General features: G+C 45.0%; 1 protein-coding gene across 3 annotated transcripts in view; it reads right to left on the bottom strand.

The window, feature by feature from the left end:
- Positions 1–6,629: 6,629 nt before the first annotated feature.
- The window catches only part of LOC124789953 (uncharacterized Golgi apparatus membrane protein-like protein CG5021), a 72,606-nt gene continuing 52,649 nt past the window's right edge, over positions 6,630–26,586 (bottom strand). For all 3 annotated transcript variants that reach the window (XM_047257483.1, XM_047257484.1, XM_047257485.1), the window contains one exon: positions 6,630–7,493. In XM_047257483.1, coding sequence (XP_047113439.1) covers positions 7,425–7,493 — 69 coding nt within the window. In that variant the 3' untranslated portion in view covers positions 6,630–7,424. The remainder of the gene's footprint in view (positions 7,494–26,586) is intronic.

Raw genomic sequence — 26,586 nt, 5'->3', positions numbered from 1 at the left:
GCATTAGAGGATGATCCATAAATTAATCAAAAAACTTGAATTAAAGCAATAAATTCAAGTAGGTGAAAAAGATTAACAGTGTATTAATAAAATGGCAGTATCAATAGTAAATCATGAAGAAATATCGAACTACGCTAAGAGGACAGAACACCATTCAAACTGACAGTCAAGTACTGAGCGGTAGATGGGTGTGCAAATCTAATGGAGAAGTTCCTTTAACTGCTGAAATTCCATTATTCTTCGAAACTATGAATTATTATCAGAACACAAATGATGTTGGTATGACTATAGCATAAGTACACATAACCATATGACCTTTTTTTGGGGGGTGGGGTGTATGGAAGGAGGGGGGGGCTGACAGAGATGGGAGGGGGAGGAAGAAAGATAGGAGGGGGAGGAAGAAAGATAGACGGGGGAGGGGGGGGATGAAGAGAGGATGATAGAGATGGAAGGGAGAGAAGTGGGGGAGGGGTATAGTTCTCCATAGCTTTGAAGCATAATGAAAGTTAAATAGTTTATAGGCATCTTAACTCTTTTTCTGTTTGTCCACCATTAAGACTGACAGCATAGCATTTTAGGTCAAAACGAAGTTTGATGTTTTGAAAGATATGATTTTTGGTTTGTTGTGTGTACAATTACACATTATGAAAAAGAGGACTGATAAAAAAGCTAAACTTGACCAGAAAGCAATATTTATTGATGTCTTAAACTTGTAATGGATAGCAATATGCGTCAAGAATAAACAATATAGAAACCGGAGATAAAAAGGATCTCATTTTAAATTAAGGTCAAAACAGATGCTTAAGAGCATATTAAAAATAAAATTAACTGGGAATAAAAGTAGATGAGCTAACAAAACAAGCATTAATGAAATACGAAACACATTTTGCATGCCATACAAATCATTTGCAGGAGAGACAAGTCCTTAGTGTGCTGGAAGAAAGAATAAATCATAAAACACTGGGAAAAGAAGTAAAAAAAGAAGATTGAGATGACTGGCTGTAAAATAAATTTGCGTAGATCGAGAACACAGTAACAATGTACCCAAAAGTAAGAACACGGTTGGAAAAAATGGATAAAAATGCAAGAAAATACTGTGTCTTCGATAAATATTGAATAGTAATAATACGCAGGCAAGGAGGAAATTACAGAACATTGGAAAATGTATACAGAGTGTGAATGAGCAATAATGAGAAGAATAAAAAATTGGAAAATAAAAAGATTTTGAAGATGATGGTCAAACTCTTCACGCAGTGTCATATCTCCCATTTCATCTTCATCTACATCCTCTTCCTTTTCCATAATATTGTCCTCAAGAACATCGCCCTTGTATAGACCATCTATATACAGGGCTATTACAAATGATTGAAGCGATTTCATAAATTCACTGTAGCTCCATTCATTGACATATGGTCACGACACACTACAGATACGTAGAAAAACTCATAAAGTTTTGTTCGGCTGAAGCCGCACTTCAGGGTTCTGCCGCCAGAGCGCTCTAGAGTGCAGTGAGACAAAATGGCCACAGGAGCCGAGAAAGCGTATGTCGTGCTTGAAATGCACTCACATCAGTCAGTCATAACAGTGCAACAACACTTCAGGACGAAGTTCAACAAAGATCCATCAACTGCTAACTCCATTCGGCGATGGTGTGCGCAGTTTAAAGCTTCTGGATGCCTCTGTAAGGGGAAATCAACGGGTCGGCCTGCAGTGAGCGAAGAAACGGTTGAACGCGTGCGGGCAAGTTTCACGCGTAGCCCACGGAAGTCGACGAATAAAGCAAGCAGGGAGCTAAACGTACCACAGCCGACGGTTTGGAAAATCTTACGGAAAAGGCTAAAGCAGAAGCCTTACCGTTTACAATTGCTACAAGCCCTGACACCCAATGACAAAGTCAAACGCTTTGAATTTTCGGCGCGGTTGCAACAGCTCATGGAAGAGGATGCGTTCAGTGCGAAACTTGTTTTCAGTGATGAAGCAACATTTTTTCTTAATGGTGAAGTGAACAGACACAATGTGCGAATCTGGGCAGTAGAGAATCCTCACGCATTCGTGCAGCAAATTCGCAATTCACCAAAAGCTAACATGTTTTGTGCAATCTCACGGTTTAAAGTTTACGGCCCCTTTTTCTTCTGCAAAAAAAACGTTACAGGACACGTGTATCTGGACATGCTGAAAAATTGGCTCATGCCACAACTGGAGACCGACAGCGCCGACTTCATCTTTAAACAGGATGGTGCTCCACCGCACTTCGATCATGATGTTCGGCATTTCTTAAACAGGAGATTGGAAAACCGATGGATCGGTCGTGGTGGAGATCATGATCAGCAATTCATGTCATGGCCTCCACGCTCTCCCGACTTAAACCCATGCGATTTCTTTCTGTGGGGTTATGTGAAAGATTCAGTGTTTAAAGCTCCTCTACCAAGAAACGTGCCAGAATTGCGAGCTCGCATCAACAATGCTTTCGAACTCATTGATGGGGACATGCTGCGCGGAGTGTCGGAGGAACTTTATTGTTGGCTTGATGTCTGCCGAATCACTAAAGGGGCACATATAGAACATTTGTGAATGCCTAAAAAAACTTTTTGAGTATTTGTATGTGTGTGCAAAGCATTGTGAAAATATCTCAAATAATAAAGTTATTGTAGAGCTGTGAAATCGCTTCAATCATTTGTAATAACCCTGTAGACATCTGCAGTAAAATTGGGAAACAATGTATTACTCCAGGAATGAATGACCATGCCACACTAAAAATGTTGAAGGAAATTTGTGAAAAAAGTTGCAAATAGTCTATAACAATGAAATAATCTCATACTCGGAGAATGTAGATCCAGGAATTCCACACCACCGCTCATAGTGAGGTCCCAGTGGAATTATTGTGCCATTGCCTTCCTCCGACCTGTTATGAAGTGTCAAGAGTGTGTGTGTCATGTGGATGACTGTGACGAGTGATTGTACAGTATGTTGTTGGGTTTGTGTTATTATGGATGAAAGAAAGGGAGAGAGTGAAACGCAGTGCCAAGCACATACTCTACACTTCACGAATAGCACCAACAGGGCCACTGACACTAACGTCCCCATCTGACACACGGATCATCACTGAGTGTCAAATTCCCTCACTGTGGAGAGGATTGGAGTTTTAACCCAGGACATTGGCACACAGACTGGTGATCTGAAACTTCATGCCACCATATCTCCTCTCCTTGCCGGCCAAATACCAGCAATGAAAATTTCATATGCCACCAAGATTCAAGCAAGTTCAGCTCAGAGACGAGCACCACCTCGCAGGTGTGTGTTAGCAATTTTAGCTATGACAGTAGGTTAAAGTTTATGCAACATAATATAGCTGATGCTACACAACTGAGAATCGCTGATGTGTGTTTTTCAGTAAAATTCTTCAAATTCATCAAAAAGTACTGGTACAAAACCAATATTTGAGAACTTGTAGCTTCATTGCTCAAGAGGATTATACTATCCTTGAGTAGCATACAAACATGTGGAATACAGTTGTAAATAAACCAGCCTTAAATGAGGCAAACAAGTTACACATTTGACAAACACAGGCCAACTATTCTGCCACATAAAGCACTTTTCCATTGAGAATTCAGTGCTAAGAATGTGTGTGTCTAATTGGAGAGGACCTATCTCCTGGAGAGTATCTCAACAGCCTTGCCTGCACTAACACTTACCAGTTCTAATGGTCTGAAATTAATTATACACCATGCATTTAATGGTTACGTTATTCTCTGTACTGTCAGTCAGGAAGGTGGCCCAAGAACGAAAATGGCAAGACAACAGACTTCTATCTCATGGCTTTACTTAGTTCCTTCTTAACAAAAAACATGGTGTAGAAAGATCCAAGGAAGGAAAAAAGTTTTCTATATCTTCTACACAAGTATTTCTAACTTCATATGGCTTCTTGCTCTTGAGAGACTCACTGCTAATTATACAAATGCAGGTACATATGTACTTTCACTGACACCAACAGTATGTCAGTGTTCTAGTGACTGGGTGCAAGCAAGAGAAACGTTAAGTGTAATATACTTCAAAGCCTTAAATACAGGGTGTTTCAAAATGAATATACAGGTTTTAAGGCTTTGTAGCATTTATTACATTCAACTTAAAATTATAATTAATACATCAAATGAAAGAGCAACTCAGTTTTGTCAGTATACCTGTGTGCAAAGGGAAGGATACGGAAGGACAAAGAGTGACTGAAGAACTTGCTGACCGAGTGAGTGTCATGCTTACTCCAAGGAATCAGTTCGGAAGGCTAATCGTGAATTAGTAGTTCCAGTGGTGTGTCTGTGGAGACTTAAGGAAATGCTTGTAATTACGTCCTTATCATTTGCAGCTGTTAAGAGCTCTACAGCCTACAGACTATGATTTATGTGCCAACATTGCAAACGAAATGTTGCTGCATGACAACGAAAATTTTTGTCTTCAGTGATGAATCGATATTTCACCCAAGTGGAAATGAGAAAACACATTATGTGCGCATCTGCGGGTCAGCAAATCCTGACGAGATGGTATACTTGCAATGAGACTACCCTAAATTGAATTTTTTTTTTTTTTTGTGCCATATCCAGGCAGAAAGTTTATAGGCCTTTCTTTGTCAATGAAGCAACTAACTGGTGTTTCTTATGTTCATATGCTAGAACTATGGCTCTTTCCTCAGTTACAAGAAGCTTCAAGAGAACTTGATCCGGCAGCAAAGTGGTGCACCTTCTCACTGGTATAACTCAGTACACAATTGGTTAAATGACTCTGTACCCGACCGCTCAATTGGCCGCAAGTGGCCGGATGACGGAGCTCGTTTTGCATGACCTCAATTTTGACACACAATCTTACATCATGCGATTTTTCTCTTTGGGAGTTAATGAAGTATCGAGTATATGTGTCTCTGCTATCAGCTGATCCATGCGACCTTAGAAACAGCACTGTTGCAACAATTTCTCCAGATGCACTGATCAAAGTTTGGGATGAATTCGCCTATCGACTCAATGGTGCTCACATTGAACACTTGCATCGAAAACTGTCTGAGATCCTCTTGCATTCGATGTATTGTTTATAATTTTAAGTTGAATGTAATAAATGCTGCAAGGCATGAAAACCCATATATTCATTTTGAAACACCCTGTATTTACTTGACTGAATTCTTGCATAAATACTAAGCACCAGTGCAAGATTTTTACTGTCGGATTTTTGTTTATCTTTTCTACGACAGGAAAACATTTCCCTTTCAGGTCTCTTGCCAGTCTAAGCTATTGGAAAATGTCACAGGGAGCCAGTTTTGTTGAATATGGTGATTGAAAAAGTCATCTTTCTGTTTGCTGACCAAAAAGTGCACGACCCTTAACATATCATAAAAAGAGCATCGACATAATAGAAGAGATAATTCTTTGATGATCACAGTGCACATTACTTTCATTGTCTACAGCTCCTCAAAGAATTTATCACTTCAAGGTTTTATTGCAGTTTAATTGTGGTACACTGTCAAACGAATTCACGATTACTATCCCTATCATGTAGAAGGCAGGGGAATGGGAAGGTGGTCAACATAGTTTTCACATTGGTTCACATCAGTTTTGCTTCTTTTTTGTCATGGTACTCAAGCAGTTTTCCACTAACTCCAACGTTTCTGGATCATGCCTATAGTACTAGGCTTCAACATTTTTAATCATACTGAGTGTTAGCACAATGTTTTGTCATGTCCACAGCTACAAAATATTTCAACATTTGAAATATCATTTACAAAAACAAAGGCTCCAGTCTAACTAGTCCTCTCGCATTGAGGCTACTAATTAATAACATTGTGTACTAGAGGTGTCTAAATACTAGCACTAAATTATCAGTACAGCAACAATTCATAATTGTAATGTTATACCCAAGTTAACCACATTGCTATTACTTCTTTAAAAATGTAAACTGAAATCCATATTTCCATAAACTCTTAAAAACTTTCAGATACTGAACTTCACGCCGTAAGGTGTATAGTGTGATCTACTTCAATGTGAGCATTAGGTCTTATACACTTGTATTTATCCTGATCAGCATTTACTGCCAAGTAGACTGTGCTGTAATACTGCTGTATTACTGAATGCAGAGAAATATGATGGAACTCACTTCTAGCAAATAGCGGAACTGTTGAAATTCAAATGAGTAATGATGCTTAATGTAGAATTATCAATAGTATCACACGCCCTCATCCTGTGGAGGGCATAGCATCTGGGATTTGAGACAGCAAAGCCTCAGGGATGTAACTTCCAACATTGGAGCCGTAGCATATTCTGGTTATTACTAACAGTATACACGTACTTCTGGGAGTATCATCAGAAGTTTGGCGATGATCATTCTTCCATTAGTACGATTCAGCTGTCAGTTCCTAAATTTCCTTAAAGATGTCTTTGCTATAGTCCATGGACTGTCATTTCCTCATTTTGTTTCATACAGTGATAATATCTTAAATATCTTTATTGATGACAAAATTCATCTCTCAGTTTCCTCTTTTTCTCTGTAAGTCATCTGACCTTTTGCAAAATAGAACCTGACAGCTGCCTCCATTCTTCAGCAACAGTGATTATCTCCAATTTTTGCCTCACAATGTATACATGAAAAACAGGTCATATTTTACAGACAAACTTTTTATTAAATAGTGTATGACAAGGAAAAAAACCTTACAAATATATATCAGCATTGTGCTGAAGATCAAACAGTCCATGAATCAATCAATCAATCAATCAATCAATCTCTCTCTCTCTCTCTCTCTCTCTCTCTCTCTCTCTCTCTCTCTCTCTCTCTGTGCATTTGCATAAATACAATCACACATTACAGTGAACAGTCATAAGTAATTACATGTTAACCATGACGCACAACTCTCTTTTATACAATATTTACAAATAGTCATGGTAATGACAAAACAGGTCCTTTGTTTACAAAATAACATCTTGTGGTGAAGCAATTTACACACTTACATATTTTCATTAAATTGTGAGCTCATCGCAATGTGAGGCCTTTCAAGTCTCTGTTCAGTATACTGTGTTACATCTCATACTGTGTCACATTATATACAATTTCAACACATCATGCAACGATAAATGGTATTCACTACTGATCATATTGTTTTGATAATGACAGAAATAAAGGATAAAAATTGATGCCAACTGTTTCCGAACATAGGAGTAATGCAAATACTCCATTTTGTTGGATTGCAGCAATGTTATTTCTGAAGAAACTTCTCAATGGCAAAAGCAGTTATGGAATGTAAGAAACTGACATGTACAGAGAAGAATACCATTGTGGTGAAAAGAACAGGAAGACTTGTCAGATATAAATAAGTTAAAAAATACTACAATATAATACAGAAAAATTTGGAATATATTTGATATTTAAGTCTTCAGTTTCCATATACGAGGAACAATTTAAATCACATTTGTCTGTCCTGGTGCATTACTTGGACGTTGATTGCTCCTCGTTAATAGAGATGCCATCTGAAATAAAGCAGTACAAGATTTATTTAAAAAATAAAAATGTCAGTGTAGCAGAAACATTTGTGTTTTTAACAAATAATACCCACAAGCAAGAAACAGTATAAAAATTTCATTTGTGAGTGCCAAGAGGCATGGGTTATCACAGGGTATGAAAAGACAAACTGATTGTCAATGAATGCAGGAAAGAATGGGATATATGAGGACACATTCCAGGTGGCAATGTGAGTAAGGAATGTATGACCTAAGATCTACACAAGAATTTTTTTGTATAAATACATACACCCATGTATGCTGACACAATGGTCCTTTGGAGAAAGAGATATGAAAGAAAACTTCAGCAGTCAAATGAAGAGGGGAGAGTTTGTGATGATCCTTGTAAGATTATGATCTAACCATTAATGGCACCATCATTTCCACTGGGTCCATGTGATATAATCACTACAATGCAGATACAGGGGGGTTCATACAGACACTGGTGGCCCTAAACATGGACAGAAACCTGATTGTTTACTTAAGTGATTGTTCAAATGAAACAATATGTTCCAGCACTTTGTTGATACTGTCCACTACAGCAAAGAAACTTAAATAAAATGCTGTTGGAATTCTTGATGGAAATTTGCATTAAATTACAGTAACCCCCCCAGCACACACAATGTTATCTGCTTCTGTACCCTCTCTTAAATGGACGTAAATCTTGTTTGATGTGCATTGATCTTCAGGACAAAATCAGAGATTGGGTCATTAAATCTGCTTCAGATTCCAATTTCTTATTCCCCAAGAAAATAAAAGAGTGCGGCTGCATCAGCTTAGTTCCAAGTGAGTTTTCAAATATTTGAAGATGTGACAGAAGCACTTCCTTCAATCACATGCGGTGGTCAAAGCACTGCATCACTGCAAAGTTTTAAGAAGTTTCTGATATTGCAGCAAGTTAACACACAAAAATAAAGCAGTAGTTTTGATCCACATTAATGTACCTATGGGTTCATTCTCAAGAAAATATCATTGCATTAATATGTTTATCTAAGACTTCAAGAAGAATATAATAATTCCAATCCCAAAGAAAGCAGGTGTTGACAGATGTGAAAATTACTGAACTATCAGTTTAATAGGCCACGGCTGCAAAATACTAACATGAATTCTTTACAGACAAATGGAAAAACTGGTAGAAGCCGACCTCAGGGAAGATCAGTTTGGATTCCGTAGAAATATTGGAACACGTGAAGCAATACTGACCCTACGACTTATCTTAGAAAATAGATTAAGGAAAGGCAAACCTACGTTTCTAGCATTTGTAGACTTAGAGAAAGCTTTTGACAATGTTGACTGGAATACTCTCTTTCAAATTCTGGAGGTGGCGGGGGTAAAATACAGGGAGCGAAAGGCTATTTACAATTAGTACAGAAACCAGATGGCAGTTTTAAGAGTCGAGCGGCATGAAATGGAAGCAGTGGCTGGGAAGGTTGTGAGACAGTGTTGTAGCCTATACCCGATATTATTCAATCTGTATACTGAGCAAGCAGTAAAGGAAACAAAAGAAAAATTCGGTGTAGAAATTAAAATCCATGGAGAAGAAATAAAAACTTTGAGGTTCACTGATGACATTGTAATTCTGTCAGAGACAGCAAAGGACATGGAAGAGCATCTGAACGGAACGGACAGTGTCTTGAAAAGAGAATATAAGATGAACATCAACAAAAGCAAAATGAGGATAATGGAATGTAGTCGAATTAAATCAGGTGATGCTGAGGGAAATGGATTAGGAAATGAGACACTTAAAGTAGTAGATGAAATTTGCTATTTGGGGAGCAAAATAACTGATGATGGTCGAAGTAGCGAGGATATAAAATGTAGACTGGCAATGGCAAGGAAAGCGTTTCGGAAGAAGAGAAATTTGTTAAAATCAAGTATAGATTTACATGTCAGGAAGTAGTTTCTGAAAGTATTTGTATGGAGTGTAGCCATGCAAGGAAGTGAAACGTGGACGATAAATAGTTTGGACAAGAAGAGAATAGAAGCTTTCGAAATGTGGTGCTACAGAAGAATGCTGAAGATTAGATGGGTAGATCACATAACTAATGAAGAGGTATTGAACAGAATTTGAGAGAAGAGGAGTTTGTGGCACAACTTGACTAGAAAGAAGAATCGCTTGGTAGGACATATTCTGAGGCATAAAGGGATTACCTATTTAGTATTGGAGGGCAGCGTGGAGGGAAAAACTCGTAACGGGAGACCAAGAGATGAATACACTAAACAGATTCAGAAGGATGTTGGTTGCAGTAGGTACTGCGAGATGAAGAAGCTTGCACAGAATAGAGTAGCATGGAGAGCTCCATCAAACCAGTCTCTGGACTGAAGACCACAAAAACAACAACAAGGCTGTGTTGTGTACTTCATTATTTTTTAGCCCTTGTTATCTGTCCCTGTTCTCAAAAAAATCAATCTCATACTTGAAACTGCAGAATTTTATCACTATCTGGTGGTACATGAAGGCATATATAGAGAGTTTCAGTTAGTACTCAGTACCTTACTGTAACTGTCTTTTGAGTCATTTGAGGAAAAAACGAAAAGGAGCAAACAATGGAATGAACTGTGAGAAGCACTGTGGAAAGAAGTTACATTATAAATGTTTGTAGAGCTATCAAAACTGGCATGTTCAGATTATTGATATAACCAGACCAACAATTACTTATAATAAACAACCTACAACATTCATAAAAAGTTATATATCCAATCACAAAATATTAGCTGTTAAAAGCTGGAGTTCATTCCAGTGACCTATTGACACACGCTGAAACTGTCTGTAGTGTTACTGTTGATGGTAATGGCAAAGAGTCTCAGCACTTTACATCAGATATGCTGGTTCTCACAGTATGCCATTCAATATTTCTTAAAACTGCTTAATCCTGTCTCTGAAGGAAATAGAATATGTGTTAAATATTGAAGGGTTAGCTCCTTCAGACACAAAGAAGAAAGAGTGAGAAAAACTGAAGAACTCTCATCTCATGAAAGCCTGAAGAAACAAAGTTTTATTAGTACAAAGGATAAAATTCAACTGTCAAGAACATCAAGGAAACAATGTTTAAGACTATAATCTTTTCTTAATCACTGCTGGTACTTACTTATAACTTCACATTTTAATTGCATAATAAATCAAACTTTATCAGTTTATGTCAAGATATTACATATACCTAACCTCCTTTCTTCTACATCATTTAATTACACACACTTATCTTCATCTTAATTCTGTGTAACACATCCATGAGCAATGACAGTAATAGTATTCAGTATAATAAATGATACAGCAATACTCTGATTATAGCAGACATCATCAATGTCTAACCACTTCTACCACAACAACTAACACAGGTCACCTAAAGAGGGTGGATACCATCCTATTTGGCATGTTGGTCCAAGATGTCCCACATATTTGCTACAGTGCACTAATTTATAAGATTCCAATTATGTTCCTCATGCCAAGTAAGCAGAGATTCACTGTGGATTAAATTTGTTGCCTTTGAGGACAAGGGTTATGTTAAGGCCCTTACTACAACGCCAAAATCCAGTTCTCTTGTAACTCCATACGGCAGTTCCAGTTCAAGACCTCTTTCCCTTCCACTGAGCAATCATTTAGTGAAGTTATTACATCCTTGTAACACCAAGAAGTGTTTTTTGTATGCAACGTGAGATACTGACTCAAAGTAGTTGCCTCCAAAGTTTAAATTTGAAAGTCTATGGGTTGGGTTGGTATGCAGGTCAGAGGGCACACAAGGGCTCCCCAAGGGCTCATCTGTGGCAAGGGAAGCCTGTCACAGTTTGAGTTATACTTATATTGCACACATGGTGCTCATGATAACAGTATTGAAAACTAAACATGCATTCAGAATTCTTATTGTGGACAGATTGTTCAGTTAAGCTATTACAGACTGATAAATATAATTTCTAATAAAGCTTTACCTAATGTTATACAGTGTTGACATACAACTGCAATGTCCTTGGTATTCATGAAGAGATAATACATAGTCAGTCATTTACAAAATGGAAGGTTCATTTAAACCAGGGTGTTATTGATAAAGAGTAATGTATTCTTGAAGTAACTTCACTGCTAAACATGTGATACAGTCTTAGTCTTCCTGTACACCACTTTTCCCGGGGAACACTATTTCACCTGGGGCTGCTCACCTGGGGCTGCTCGCCCGCTTAGTTTACAGCCAGATCATAAAAATGCGACACACTTCACACGTGTTTCCAGTGCTATCTGAAACAAAGTGGTTTCATTCATGCTGCATGCAGCCAACAGTCTGTGGGCACACAGCATGTGAAAACGCTTTGTGTGGTCAGCTCCGTCCAACAAACAGTGGTCTATCATGTCTATGTGAATTCTGGCACAAACGTGCATGAAGTGGCCAGAGCCTAAAACTGTGGGTTAATATAGTACGACCAGTGCAGAGGTAACAAAGGATAGTGGATTCATTTGGGAGCAACAGGAGGAGGAGTGGCATGCAGCCAACATCATCTTGGCAGTTTGGAGGTTATTAGAGGGGGCAGTAGCCCACCTGGTGGTGTTCCATCTTCAAGTATGAAGAGATCTTATATGCATCCATAAATGTGCATCTGGGATGGTGAAAGCGAATGTTCAGTGAGTAATAGCTTCTCTAGCCAAACAGTCAGGCAGTTCATTCCCTGGGACATACACACAACTTGGGACCCAGTGTAAAGCAACTGAGCAGGTAGCACAACTAATATCAGAGAGCAGATCACGAATAGGAGATATCACAGGGTTAGCCTGGATACTGCTCACTGAACCACTAAATATTAAAACACTGTCCGGGAGGGGGGGGGAGGTGTCTGTTTAACAAAACACAAGGCCCTTTTAATGGCTATCCCAGCAACAACTGATAGTCCTGGTCAGCGGGAGATGTACCACTCCATCCACATTTTAGAACCATTACTGTAAACGGAGAGAGCATCCTGTAGGTCCAACGAACTGACACAGGAAAAGTCATGGTGGGGGCAGGGGGTGGGTGCGAGGGGGGAGGGAGGGGCAGTGCGGCGAAAGCCTTATGTCTTTGAAAAGATCATGGGTACTAACCAAAGAGGACTGTGCAGGGACACATGGAGTGCACAATCTGAGGGGGCTTGGCAGAGGTCCCAGCAGTGATTGAGAAAATGAGTCACATTTATATGTTGGACCATCTGATTTTCAATCTTAATCATGACCTGGAGCATATTGTGTGACTAGTAAAAAGAATGAAGCAGTCACCAATCAGTGAAAGGTTTGTTATATTGTTCAAGGTTAAGGGGGTTGATTGGTTGGTTGGTTTAAAAGAAGGGGGGGGGGGGGGGGGGAGACACCAAACTGTGTGGTCATCAGTCCCTTGTTCTGAATAAAACAAAAGCCTCAAGAGTGAGAATCAAACATATGATACATATAACACAGAATGGCAAGAAAGGAAAAACCAAAAGAAAGAAGGAAAGGCAACGAACACTAGAAGGGACAAAAGAGGACAAGAAAACAACAGAGACACGGAAGAAACAGTTAGAAGATGGTAAAACAAGAAAGCAGATTACAGTGGCTGGCAGACCATGAAAATAAAAAGGAGAAGCCAGTCACTCTGCAACACATTAAAATCTCCACCCTAAAAGCACTACGGTGGAGGACACAGAGGGACAAATGACATGGGCTAAAACTCAGATTGAATGATAAAACCCACCCTCATGGATAAAACATAAAACCAAATCAGTTGAAGAGACACTGTCTGCTAAAATCAGTGATAACGAGTCCAGCAACCGGAGATGAAGCCGCAGGGCAGCCAAAGAAGGACAGGGCAGAAGAATATGGGCCACTGTCAACTGGGCGCTGCACCAACACTGAGGCGGGTCTTCACAGCGCATGAGGTAGCCGTAGGTCACCCAGGCATGACCCATGTGGAGCCAGCAGAGAACCACGGAGTCCCTGCGAGAGGCTCTCATCGAGGACTTCCACACATTCCTGGTACCCTTAATGGCTCGCAATTTGTTGTGCATTCTGAGATTTTGCCATTTCCTCTCCCAAAGCTGAAAAAGCCTGCAGCGTAATAATGAATGCAGGTCAGTTGCGGGAAGACCAATCTCCAGAAGCGGTTTCTGTGTATCCTGTTTGGCCAGCCTGTCAGCAAGTTCATTTCCTGGGATTCCGACATGACCAGGGGTCCAGACGACTGCTCAAGGAGTCACTACATGAAAGAAAGGACTTCCCAGGTCATGAACGGATATACTGAAGTGCATGAGATATGGCCACCAGCTCTGCAGTGAATACACTGCAGCCACCGGGTAAGGAATGCTGTTCAACATGGCCACCTTGAGCATAGGCAAAGCCAATGTGACCGTCAGTCATCGAGCCGTCGGTGTAAACCACTTCAGAGCCCTGGAACACGTCGAGAATCAAGTGGAAGTGAGAGAGGAGAGCCACAGGGTTAACGGAGTCCTTAAGGTCACATGAAAGTCCAGGCAAAGTTTCAGCATAGGGCTACACCATGGAGGTGTACATGAATCGACCTCGAGGAGAAGTGGTATAGGAAGGGACTCCAGTTCAGACAGAAACGATCACACGCGAACCGCGATCGTTAGACCTGACTTGGGCCGCCTATGCGGGAGGTCAAGCACCGTGGTTGGGAAAAGAAGATGGTAATTAGGATGTTCAGGAGAGCTATGAATGTGTGCAACGTAACTGGCGAACAGTTGTGCACGTCTGATCTTTAATGTACCAGTACGCAGGTCGCCGGACTCGTCCTAAAAGCTCCTGTCACTAGTCTAACTCCGCAGTGGTGCAATAGGTCGAGCAAAGGCAACACTGAGGGTGCCGCCGAACCATAAATCACACTCCCATAGTCAAGGCAGGATTGAACAGGGCTTTGTAGAGCTGCAGCACTGTGGAGTGATCTGCACCCAAGGTGGTGTTGCTCTGGCAGCGGAGGGCACTGAAATGCTGCCAACATTTCCGTTTAAGCTGACGAACATGAGGAAGCCAAGTCAAACGAGCATCAAAAACCATACCTAAGAATCACGATGTCTCCAAGACAGTGAATGGATCACCATTAAGATAAAGTCTTGGTTCCAGATGAACGGTACGACGCCGGCAGAAATGCATGACACACGCCTTCACAGCTGAAAACTGGAAGCCATAGGCTACAGCCCATGATAGTACCTTGTGGATGGCTCCCTGTAGGCGACACTCAGCAACACCAGTACTGGTGGAGCAGTACGAAATGCAGAAGTCGTCTGCATACAGAGGGTGAAACAGATGGCCCTACAGCTGCTGCTAGAACCTTAATGGCCACTAAAAATAAAGAGACACTCAATACAGAGTCCTGTGGGACCCCATTCTCCTGGATATAGGCGGAACTATTGGAGGCACCTACTTGGACACGGAAAGTACGGAGCGTCAGAAGATTTTGGAGGAAAATTGGAAGCAGGCCTTGGAGACCCCACTTGTATAACATGGCAAGGTGGTGTCATAAGCTTTACGTAAATCAAAAAAGACAGCAACCAGGTGTCGGTGGCTGGAAAAGGCTGTTTGGATAGCAGATCAAGGGACACAAGATTATCAGTGGTAGAGCGACCCTGGTGAAAGCCGACCTTACATGAAGCCAGTAGGCCACGTGACTCCACAACCCAACCCAACTGCCAACACACCATACTTCCAGCAGCTTGCAAAGAACATTGATGAGGCTGATGGCTGATGGGCCGATAGCTATCCACATCAATCAGGTTTTTACCACGTTTAAGCACCAGAATGACGGTGCTCTCCCAACAATGAGATGGAAGGATGCCATCACACCAGATCCAATTGAAGATTACAAGGAGATGTTGCTTGTAATCATCTGACCGTGGATCCAATCAGGCCCAGGAGCTGAGTCGGGGCAATGTGCAAGGGCACTGAAGAGCTCCCACTCTGTAAACGGCACATTATAGGGTTCACTGTGGCATGTAGCAAACCAGAGGTCTTTCCTTTCCATCCGCCATTTGAGGGTGCGAAAGGCTGGGAGGTAGTTCTCCGATGCAGAGGCTCGAGCACAGTGCTCAGCTATTGCATTTGCATCGGTAGATAACACGCCATTTATGAGAACAATGGGAACACCAGTTGGGGTCTGGTATCCAAAAACTCATTTTATCTTTTCCCAGACTTGGGAAGGTGACAAATGGCACCCAATGGTCGACACATATATCTCCCAACATTCCTGCTTCTGTCATTTTATAAGCTGGTGTACACGGGCACGGAGCCGTTTAAAGGCTATGAGGTGTTCCAGGAAAAGGTACCTCTTGTGCTGCCGTAGACCCCGCCCACACTCCTTAATTGCCACAGTGACTTCCGGAGACCACCAAGGGACTGTCTTTTGCCAGGGTCACCCGATACAGCAAGGGATCATTTTCTGCCGCAGTAATGATCGTTGTAGTCACCCACTCAACAAACACACTGATGTTAGCATGTGGGGGGGGGGGGGAGTCAATGGTGACTGCAGAGGTGAAAGTTTCCCAGTCTGCCTTGGTTAAAGCCCATCTGGGCAGGCATCCATGGGCCTGACGCCGGGGCAGTGACAGGAGGATGGGGAAGTGGTCTCCAGTGGATAGATGGGAGAAGTCCTGGGCTGCAAATGGATAAATGATTGGCCGAGTAACTACCTAGAGCCACACTGAAATGTGCGGCGGCCCCAGTATTTAAGAGGCAGAGGTCGAACTGAGACGGTAAAGTTTCGACATCTCTGCCTCCGCCAGTAAGCACGGTGCCACCCCACAAGGGGGTTATGGGCATTAAAATCTCCCAAGAGGAGGAAAAGTTTAGGGAGTTGATCAATCAGGGCAGCTAATACATGCAGGGGTACTGCATGATCTGGAGGAAGACATACATTGAAGACAGTTATTTCCTGCATCATCCTTATTCTGACAGCTAGAGCTTCAAGAGGAGTTTCAAGAGACACAGGTTCACTACAGACTGAGTTTAAGACATAAAGGCAAACTCCGCCTGACACTCTATTATAGTCGCAATGGTTCCTGTAATATCCCTTATAGCCACAGTGTGCAGGGGTCCGAATTGCTGGGAACTAGGTCGCCTATAGGGCAATGCAGAAAGCAAGTGTAAAGCTTAACAGTTGCTGTAGCTCGGCCAGGAAGTGGAAAAAACCACCGCAATTCCACTGGATGATGACATCATTGTGAGACTGGGAAGGTATGGAACATTCAATGAGGCAGTTTATGCCTCACGGTCACCTGCTGCCACTGACTTAGTGCTGAGCAGTCAATATCCGTTGTCTCTGAGGGTCTGATGAGATCTAGGTCCTCAGCAGATGCCAGAATCTCCACCTCATCCTCAGATGCAGAGCTTGTAGGTAGAGGAGGTGTGGGTGCCACTGCAGTGCCTTGGTTCTTGGTGGGGTCTTTTGCTTTTTTGGTCTCTCTCACTGCCCCTTAGGTTTGTCCCGCTGGGAGGGCTTCACTGATTCAGTCTCGGGGACTGAGGATGACTGTGAAGCCCTACGACCAGCTACCTGTGGTTGCTACAGCCACTGGCAGGTGTCAGCTGTGCCACTGGTAAGAACCTGGGAAGGGAGTGACCCAAGGGACCCCTTCCTAGTGAGAGAAGCCAAAGAAGTTGTACGCTTCTCCGGTTTAGATGTGGTGATGGACGTTCCTGATGGTTTTTGGGGGGGGGGGGGGGGGGGGGGTTGCTCCCGAAGTAGGTGGTGCAGGAGCAAGAGGAAAGGTAGAGCCCCCCTACGGTCAAGGGGGAAGATGTAGTCTTACAGCTCTGAGAGCCGACTGGAATTCGCTGAACTGATGGGGCGGGCTACCACTGTTGTCGTAGTGGCGGCATAAGAGGAAGTCATTCACACAGGATGGAGTCATTCAAATTTTCTCTTAGCCTCAGTGTAGGTCAGTCGGTTCAGGTTCTTGTACTCCATAATTTTTCTTTCTTTCTGTAAGATCCTGCAATCCTGCAAGCAAGGGGAATGATGCTCTACGCAGTTATCACAGATAGGAGGCATGGCACATGCGATGGACGTCCACAATCTCAACACGTGACGCTGGAAGTACACCAGGAAGACATATGGCCAAACTTCCAGCATTTAAAACACTGCATAGGGGGAGAGATATATGGTTTGACATCACAGCAGCAGACCATCACCTTGACCTTTACGGGTAATATGTCACCCTCTAAGGCCAAGATGAAGGCACCAGTGGCAACCTGATTATCCCTCAGACCCCAATGGACGCGCCGGACGAAGTGAACACCTTGTCGTCCTAAATTGGAGTGCAACTCATCATCAGACTGCAAAGAATATCCCTGTGAAGTATGAGACCCTCAACCATATTCATGCTCTTACGGGGCGTGCCGGAAACAAACATCTCCCAGTTTGTCGCAGGTGAGTAGTGCCTGTGACTGGGCAGTGGATGCTGTTTTGATCAAGACTGACCCAGAGCGCATTTTGGACAAGCCGCCCATCTCCCCAAACTTGTCCTCTAAATGCTCAACAAAAAACTGAAGCTTCATAACATGAAGGATTCCCCATCAACTCTCGAACAGACAAGGTACCAGGGCGAATAAGCTTCACTGCCATCCTTAGCCTGGTGTTCCTCCCATGGTGTGGCCAGTGAGGGGAACGATTTGGAGTCATACTTCTGCGCAATGAATTGAGCCCTAAAACGCTTAGAGACTGCTGGTGGTTGGCCACCAGCAAGAGAAGATGTACCACGCTTCACTGCGTGTCATCCGCCCTGATGCCACCCACTCCAACCAAGGGCCCTCCCCACAGGCGCCACCCAGCCTCAGCAAGGGCCATCTGGCACGATGGCCATTGCTGGGAGTGCTAATGCCCCAGGGTGATGGGCATCTACTCCTTGGCATCATGGGAAGTTAACAGTGCAGGCATCACCACAGTGATCCCTGTGTTGTTAGGGGGGCTACAATCAACAGGGTACATGGCAGCCCCACCACAACGGACTGGCTACTGTGCTGGTTATCAGGTGCAAAGAAGTCCATGGTCATCAGCTGCACAGAAAGCGTCACTGCATAGTGCATTGTTGGAAATGCACCCAGGAATGTATCCTTACCCAAGAGATGGAGAATGAGTGGGACTGCAATGCGATGACGAGAAAGTGGGCTAAAGATCTCAATGCATGATGGACACGATGCACCACGTAAGGCACCCTTCCCCAATTGGCTCGCCTTCTGCAAAAATTTTGAAATATGGAGGTCAAACCCTACAGGGGACCGTCATACAAAGGTTGAAACGTGTGAGACGCCTTTTAGTCACCTCTTATGACGGGCAGGAATACCTCGGGCCTATTCTAGCCCCCGGACCTGCAGGGGGGCTTCCCTATATGGACCGCAATTCTGTAGAATCTGGAAAAATGGAGGTCAAACCTTACAGGGGACCATCACACAAAGGCCGAAATGTGTGAGACTGCTTTTAGTCGTCTCTTAAGACAGGTAGGAATACCTTGGGCCTATTCGAACCCCAGACCTGGAGGGGGCTTAACAGACAGAGGCATGTCTTCAACTTGTCTTATCTGCTCTTGGGGTAGCCAGGTACTGTCACAAAGTGTTCACCAAGAACTGACACATCAGTAGAAATAGTACCATCAGGAAGGAGGAGACCCAAAACAGTTGATTTTTGGCATCCAAGTACAGTACGAAGCTTGGCCCACACCTGGGATGAACAGGCTTACTTTCCCTCTTCTTACCTGGCTATCTTACAAGCAGATAAGACAAGTTTAAGACATTCCTTTTACTTCCCCCCTTCCCCAATAACCTGAATGATATAATGAAGCTTTCACTGATTGGTAACTGCTTCAGGCTTTTGACTAGTCGCACAATATGCTCCATGTCCTGATTCTATTCAAAATCAGATGACCTAACATCTAAATGTGATTAAGATGGCCATATCTTGGTAAGTAAGAGCCCTGAGTGGCGAAAATTATAAGTTACAAACACTGACTGCTGTAGTCGAAGCAACAACAGCCCAAGTGCAGGAAGGAATCCATTCACTAACATATGTGTTCCAACGCACAGACTCCTCCGGATCTCTGGGGCAGTATGGTTCTGATAGAATCCACAGCAACCTCGAAATGTTGGAGAATGCTTATCAGTGAAATACATTTCTCGGAGATCAACACATATTGTAGAAAAAGAGACAATTAGTAGTAGTAGCTCTGGCAGGTTACAGTAATATTCATTGTACTTTCACTGAATTATAAAATTTAGGGTGTCCTCGATAGGCATGAAAGAGCCACAAGGACATGTCCCACCTGACAATCACTGTGTGTCACTACTGAGGTGTAAAAACATTAAGGAACATGGGTTCAGAGCACAATGGCATGGATGGACCTGGCACCTATAGGGTCAGAAGCTTGGCCTTCTCTTGAGATTTTTTCCCCCCCTCTTTAACCAGTTTTGACAGGGCTTTTGTGAGGTCTTATCTGCTGTGGGATAGGAACTAAAGAGGTGTGGGCAGCCCTGGGCCCCACAGCCCATAGCTTCTTCAGCCACTGCCTCATGTCTAATTGCTGGTCAGACAGAGACTTCCACAACAAAGCCCTGTCACCAGTATATGCAAGAGGCGGAGGCTGCTTCTCCGCCCAGGGGCAGGGGGTTGACGGCCCCACAGATGGTGCTCCAGGAACCCCAAGAGAGAGGAGCTTCTCTCTTCCATGAGCTAATGTGCTTGGGTGACTAGCAGCGGTCAGCATTGAAGGAATGGAAGGAGTAAATAGTTGGTTGGTTGGTTGGTTGGTTGGTTGGTTGGGGGATTAAAGGGACCAGACTGCTGCGGTCATCGGTCCCTTGTTCCAAAATTTCAAACACCCACACAGAATAAAAACAAGCAATGGAAAAGACGACAGACAACACAGGACAAGAAAGACTTAGACAGAGACCAGACAAAAGAAATTAAAATCACACAGAGTGTGACAGTGGTTGGCCGACCATAGAAACAAAAAAAGGAAAAGCCAACCACTGAGAAACACACTAAAAACTCAGCCGAAAATCGTAGGCCAAAGGCCAGACTCAACAAAAAAAAGACAAACACTTAGATTAAGTGATAAAAGCCCCCTGCCCGAATAAAATGCAAAACTAAGCCTGCCATGGCAGTGTCATTGGTTAAAAGGGCAGGCAGCGTATCAGGCAGTGCAAATGTCTGCCTGAGCACAGCTAAAAGGGGACAGGCCAACAAAATGTGGACCACCGTCAAAGCCACCCCGCAGCGACATAGAGGCGGGTCCTCACTGCGCAGTAAATATATGTGCGTCAGCCGGGTGTGGCCAATGCGGAGCTGACAAAGGACAACTGAGTCCCTGCGAGGGGCTCGCATGGATGACCGCTGTTGTGTCTAGACAAGACAGCCCAGACACAATGAGAGGAAGCTGAAAGGCACGCGCTTAAACTCACGCAGGCTGGCGTGAGGTCTGAAACAAGATACATAATGAATGCTATAAAGAAAAGTATGTAGCTTCTAGAATACTTAACTTTAATCCATAATTGTAGAACATCGCTCTTGATGATACATGCTTCATATAATAAATATCAATTGAATACGGCGCCTTGCTAGGTCATAGCAATTGACTTAGCTGAAGGCTATGCTAACTATCTTCTCGGCAAATGAGAGAGTCTTTGTCACTGTCTGTTGCTAGCTACGTCGGCTGTACAACTGGGGCGAGTGCCAGGACGTCTCTCTAGACCAGCCGTGTGGTGGCGCTCGGTCTGCTAGCACTGACAGTGGCGACACGCGGGTCCGATGTATACTACCGGACCGCGTCCGATTTAAATTCTACCACCTAGCAAGTGTGGTGTCTGGCGGTGACACCACAACCGCCACACAGTCGTCGACTCCTTGATAGCACGGAGTTTATTGGGTGTGGTCAGATCGCGCCGTTCAGTGTCCCAAAGCGCAAAAACTTTGCGGCATAAGAATGCTCGCAAATCAGTGTATGGGAGGCCTACGTCCAGAGATGGTTTACTGGTGGCCTGTTTGGCCAGGCAGTCTACATGTTCATTGCCTGGTATCCCAACATGGCCTGGGGTCCACATAAAGACCACAGAGCGGCCGCAACGGGCAAGAGTATGGAGGGACTCCTGGATGGCTAGCACCAGACGAGAGCGAGGGAAACACTGGTCCATAGCTCGAAAACTGCTCAGGGAGTCGCTACAGATAACAAAGGACTCACCTGAGCAGGAGCGGATATACTCTAGGGCACGAAGGATGGTGACTAGCTCAGCAGTGAAAACGCTGCAGCCAGTCGGCAATGAATGTTGTTCGTAATGGTCCCCTAGAGTAAGTGCATAACCGACACGACCAGCAACCATCAAACCGTCAGTGTAAACAATGCCAGAGCCCTGATACATGGCAAGGACGGAAAGAAAGCAGCGGCGGAAGGCCTCCGGAGGGACTGAGTCCTTCGGGCCCTGTGCCAATTCGAGCTGAAGGCAAGGGTGGGGCACACACCACGGGGGTGTACGCAGAGGGGCCCGGAAAGGAGGTGGAAGACGGAAAACCCCAAGCCCGGAGAGAAGCTCCCTGATGCGGACTGCGATCGTACAACCCAACTGGGGCCGACGTTTGGGGAGATGTATGACCGACTGAGGGAACGGTAGACAATAATTAGGATGCCCGGGAAAGCTACAAACATGCGTAGCATAAGTGGACAGTAAACGTTGGTGCCGTAACCGCATTGGAGGGACACCTGCCTCCACAAGTATGCTGTCCACAGAACTGGTCCGGAAAGCACCAGTGGCAAGTCAGATCCTGCTGTGAAGGATTGGGTCCACCACCCGCAACGCAGGTAGGGATGCTGAACCGTAAGCCAGGCTCCCATAATCCAGATGGGACTGGATTAACGCCTGGTAGAGCCGTAAGAGGGTGGATCAGTCGGGGCCCCAGCTGGTGTGGCTCAAGCATCGCAGAGCATTAAGATGCCGCCAACACATCTGTTTAAGCTGCCGAATATGTGGGAACCAAGTCAACCGGGCATCAAAAACCACACCCAGAAACTGATGTGTCTCCACCACAGCAAGAGGTTCATCGTTAAGATAAAGCCGCGGCTCAGTGTGAACAGTGCGTCGCCGGCAGAAATGCATAACGCAGGTCTTGGAAGCTGAAAACTTGAAGCCATGCGCTACAGCCCAAGACTGCGCCTTGCGGGTAGCGCCCTGCAGCTGACGTTCAGCAGCTGCAATGCCAATGGAGCTATAGTAGAGGCAGAAGTAGTCAGCATACAAGGAAGCTGAGACAGATGTTCCCACTGCCGCAGTGAGCCCGTTAATTGCAATTAAAAACAAGCAGACATTTAAGACAGACACCCGCGGTACCCCATTCTCCTGAACTTGGGGGGGGGGGGGGGACTATGGGAGGCCGCGACTTGCACGTGGAAGGTACGATGTGACAGAAAATTTTGTATGAAAATTGGCAGCGGACCCCGAAGACCCCAACCATGAAGCGTAGAGAGGATGTCATGGCGCCATGTCGTATTGTACGCCTTCCGCATGTCAAAAAGGATAGCGACGAGGTGCTGACTGTGGGCAAAGGCCGTACGGATGGCTGACTCCAGGCTCATCAGATTGTCAGCGGCACAGCGGCCTTTACAGAATCCACCCTGAGATGGAGCTAGAAGGCCCCGAGACTCGAGTACCCAACTCAACCGCCGGCTCACCATGCGTTCGAGCAACTTGCAAAGAACGTTGGTGAGGCTAATGGGGCGGTAGCTGTCCATCTCCAATGGGTTCCTGCCGGGATTCAAAACGGTGATAACAATGCTTTCCCGCCATTGCGACGGAAACTGACCCTCGACCCAGATACAGTTGTAAATGTCGAGGAGGCATCGCTGGCACTCCACTGAGAGGTGTTTCAGCACCTGACAGAGGATGTGATCTGGCCCGGGAGCTGTATCAGGGCAAGCGGCTAGGGCACTGTGGAATTGCCATTCACTGAATGGAACAGTGTAGGATTCAGGATGGCAGGTGTGAAATGAAAGGCTCCGACGTTCCAACTTCTCTTTAAAGGAGCGGAAAGCCAGTGGGTAATTCACAGAAGCGGAACTGAGAGCAAAATGGTCTGCTAAGCAGTTTGCAATTATGTCGGAGTCAGTACAAACTGCTCCATTCAGTGAGAGGGCATGGATGCTGACAGGGGTCCGATAGCCATAGAGGCGCCTAGTCTTGGCCCAAACCTGTGATGGAGAGATATGGAGGTCAATGGTGGAGACATACCGTTCCCAGCACTCCTACTTGTGTTGGCAAATGATGCAGTGGACCCATGCACAGAGCCATTTAAAGGCGATGCAGTTTTCTAATGAGGGATGCCACTTGTAACGCTGGAGTGCCTGCCTGCGATCTTTAATCGCCTCGGCGATCGCAGGCGACCACCAAGGCACAGTCCTCCGCCAAGGAGACCCAGAAGAACGGGGAATGGCAGATTCTGCGGCAGTAACGATGCCGGTGGTGACCGAGTGAACCACTGCATCAATGGCTTCATTAGAAAGAGGCGCAATGGCGGCAGTGGAGGAGAACAAGTCCTAGTCAGCCTTATTCAGAGCCCATCTGCAAGGGCGCCCAGAAGAGTGACGCTGTGGCAGTGACAGAAAGATCGGAAAGTGGTCACTACCACACAGGTCGTCATGCACACTCCATTGGACAGATGGTAAGAGGCTAGGGCTGCAGATCGAAAGGTCGATGGCGGAGTATGTGCTATGCGCCACACTGAAGTGTGTGAAGGCACCATCATTTAAAATGGAAAGGTTGAGCTGTGTCAATACATTCTCAATGGTGGCGCCTCGACCTGTTGCCACTGACCCACCCCACAGAGGGTTATGGGTGTTGAAGTCGCCCAGTAACAGGAAAGGTGGCGGCAATTTGGCTATCAGGGACAGACTCGCTGTGAGGGGAGTGAAGGACATAGATGCAGATGCCACCAGATACCCTTTCATAAGCTGCCCGGTTCCTATAACAACTCCGATAGCCACAGAGGGTGGGGGTTCGCATTGCCGGAAACCAAGTTTCTTGTAGAGCAATACAGAGGAAAGGGTGAAGGCTGAGAAGTTGTCAGAGCTCAGCTAGATGGTGGAAGAAACCACCGCAGTTCCACTGGAGGATGACATTGTCCATGGCTGAGAAAGGCATGAAGGGACTGGGGAGGCAGTTTACGCCGCTGGGTCACTTGCTGCCACCGATTCAGTACCCGCGCGAGGGACATCCATTGCGTCCGAGGATCCGGCGAGATCCGGGTCTTCAGCAGCCGCCAGAGCCTCAACCTGTAGGAAGCGGTGGGATGGGTGCCACCTCAATGTCGGGATTCTTGGGAACCTTTTTCTTCTTCTGTTTCTCGCGCTGTGCCTTCGGTGGTTCTGGCTGGGAGGGCCTCCCTGGGTCAGTCCCAGGGACGGACGACGACCGTGAGGCCCTACGACCAGCGGCTGTTTCAGCCACTTGCGGGTATCCGCTTTTCCGCTGGTCTGAACTTGAGAAAGGAGGTCCCCATGGGACCCCTTCCTGGCGAGAGGAGCCAAAGAAGTCTTACGCTTTTCCAGCTGGAAAGTGGGAACTGATGTCCCCGATGGTTGGGGGGGTGTTGCTCCTGAAGTAGATAGAGCAGGAGCAATAGGGTGTGAAGTGCCTCCCACCATCAAGGGGGCAGGTGTGGTCCTCTGGCTCTGAGAGCTGACTATGTGGTGCAGCTGATGGAACTGAAGCAGGAGTGACAGTGGCGGCATAAGATGACATCATGTGCATGGGATGAAGCTGTTCAAATTTCTGCTTAGCCTCAGTGTAAGTCAGTCGATCCAGGGTCTTGTATTCCATTATTTTCCGTTCCTGCTGTAGAATCTTACAGTCCGGTGAGCAAGGGGGATGGTGCTCTCACGCAGTTGACACAGATGGGAGGTGGGGCACATGGAGTATCAGGATGGGATGGTCGACCACAATCGCAACATACGAGGCTGGAAGCACAGCGAGAAGACATATGGCTGAACTTCCAACACTTAAAGCACCGCATCGGGGGAGAGCTATATGGCTTCACATCACAATGGTAGACCATCACCCTGACCTTCTCAGGTAATGTGTCACCCTCGAAGGCCGAGATGAAGGCACCGGTGGCAACCTGATGATCCCTTGGACCCCGGTGGACGCGCCGGACGAAATGGACACCTCGTCTCTCTAAATTGGCGTGCAGGTCGTCATTGGGCTGTAAAAGTAGATCTCTGTGGAAAATAATGCCCTGGACCATATTTAAGCTTTTGTGGGGGGTGATAGTAACAGAAACATCCCCCAGCTTCGTACAAGCGAACAATGCTCGTGACTGGGCAGAGGATGATGTTTTTGTCAAGACTGACCCTGACTGCATTTTCGACAAGCCCTACACCTCCCCGAATTTGTCCTCCCAATGTTCTACAAAGAACTGAGGCTTCACGGACACAAAGGATTCCCCATCAGCTCTGGTACAGATGAGATACCGGGGCGAATACCTTTCGCTGTCATTCATAGCCTTTTGTTCCTCCCATGGTGTGGCCATGGAGGGGAATGATTTGGGGTCATACACGTTAGCTTTAAAGTGAGCCCTTGAACGCTTAGAGACTGCTGGTGGCTGGCCACCAGCAGGAGAAGATGTGCCACACTTCACTGCGTGTCATCCATCCTGATGCCACCTACTCCGACCAAGGGCCCTTCCCACGGGCACCACCCAGCCACAGCATGGGCCACCTGGCAGGATGGCCATTGCCGGGAGTCCTGATGCCCCAGGGAGATGGACATCTACTCCTTGGCATATGTGGGGAGTTAACGGCGCAGGCATCAGTAGAGCGACTGTCTACCGTGCTGGATATTAGGTGCCATAAAGTCCATGGTCGTCGTCTCCGTAAAAAGCAACACTGCACAGTGCATAGTGTAAATGGCACCCAGGAACACATCCTCACCCAAGAGATGGAGCATGAGCGGGACATATGTTGTCAGTTTCAATACATAAATATCCTCCTTCCTATCAACAAATTGTTTGTGCATCAGGATGTCTGCCACAAGTGATTAGCTTGCACATAGTATATGTTAGAACACTTGAAAACTTCAGCATTTATTTCGTAA

The sequence above is a fragment of the Schistocerca piceifrons genome, chromosome 3 (assembly GCF_021461385.2).
Source record: "Schistocerca piceifrons isolate TAMUIC-IGC-003096 chromosome 3, iqSchPice1.1, whole genome shotgun sequence".
In the NCBI taxonomy this organism is placed as follows: domain Eukaryota; kingdom Metazoa; phylum Arthropoda; class Insecta; order Orthoptera; family Acrididae; genus Schistocerca; species Schistocerca piceifrons.
The sequence above is the reverse complement of the archived record's forward strand: the minus strand, read 5'-3'. Positions and strand labels throughout refer to the sequence as shown.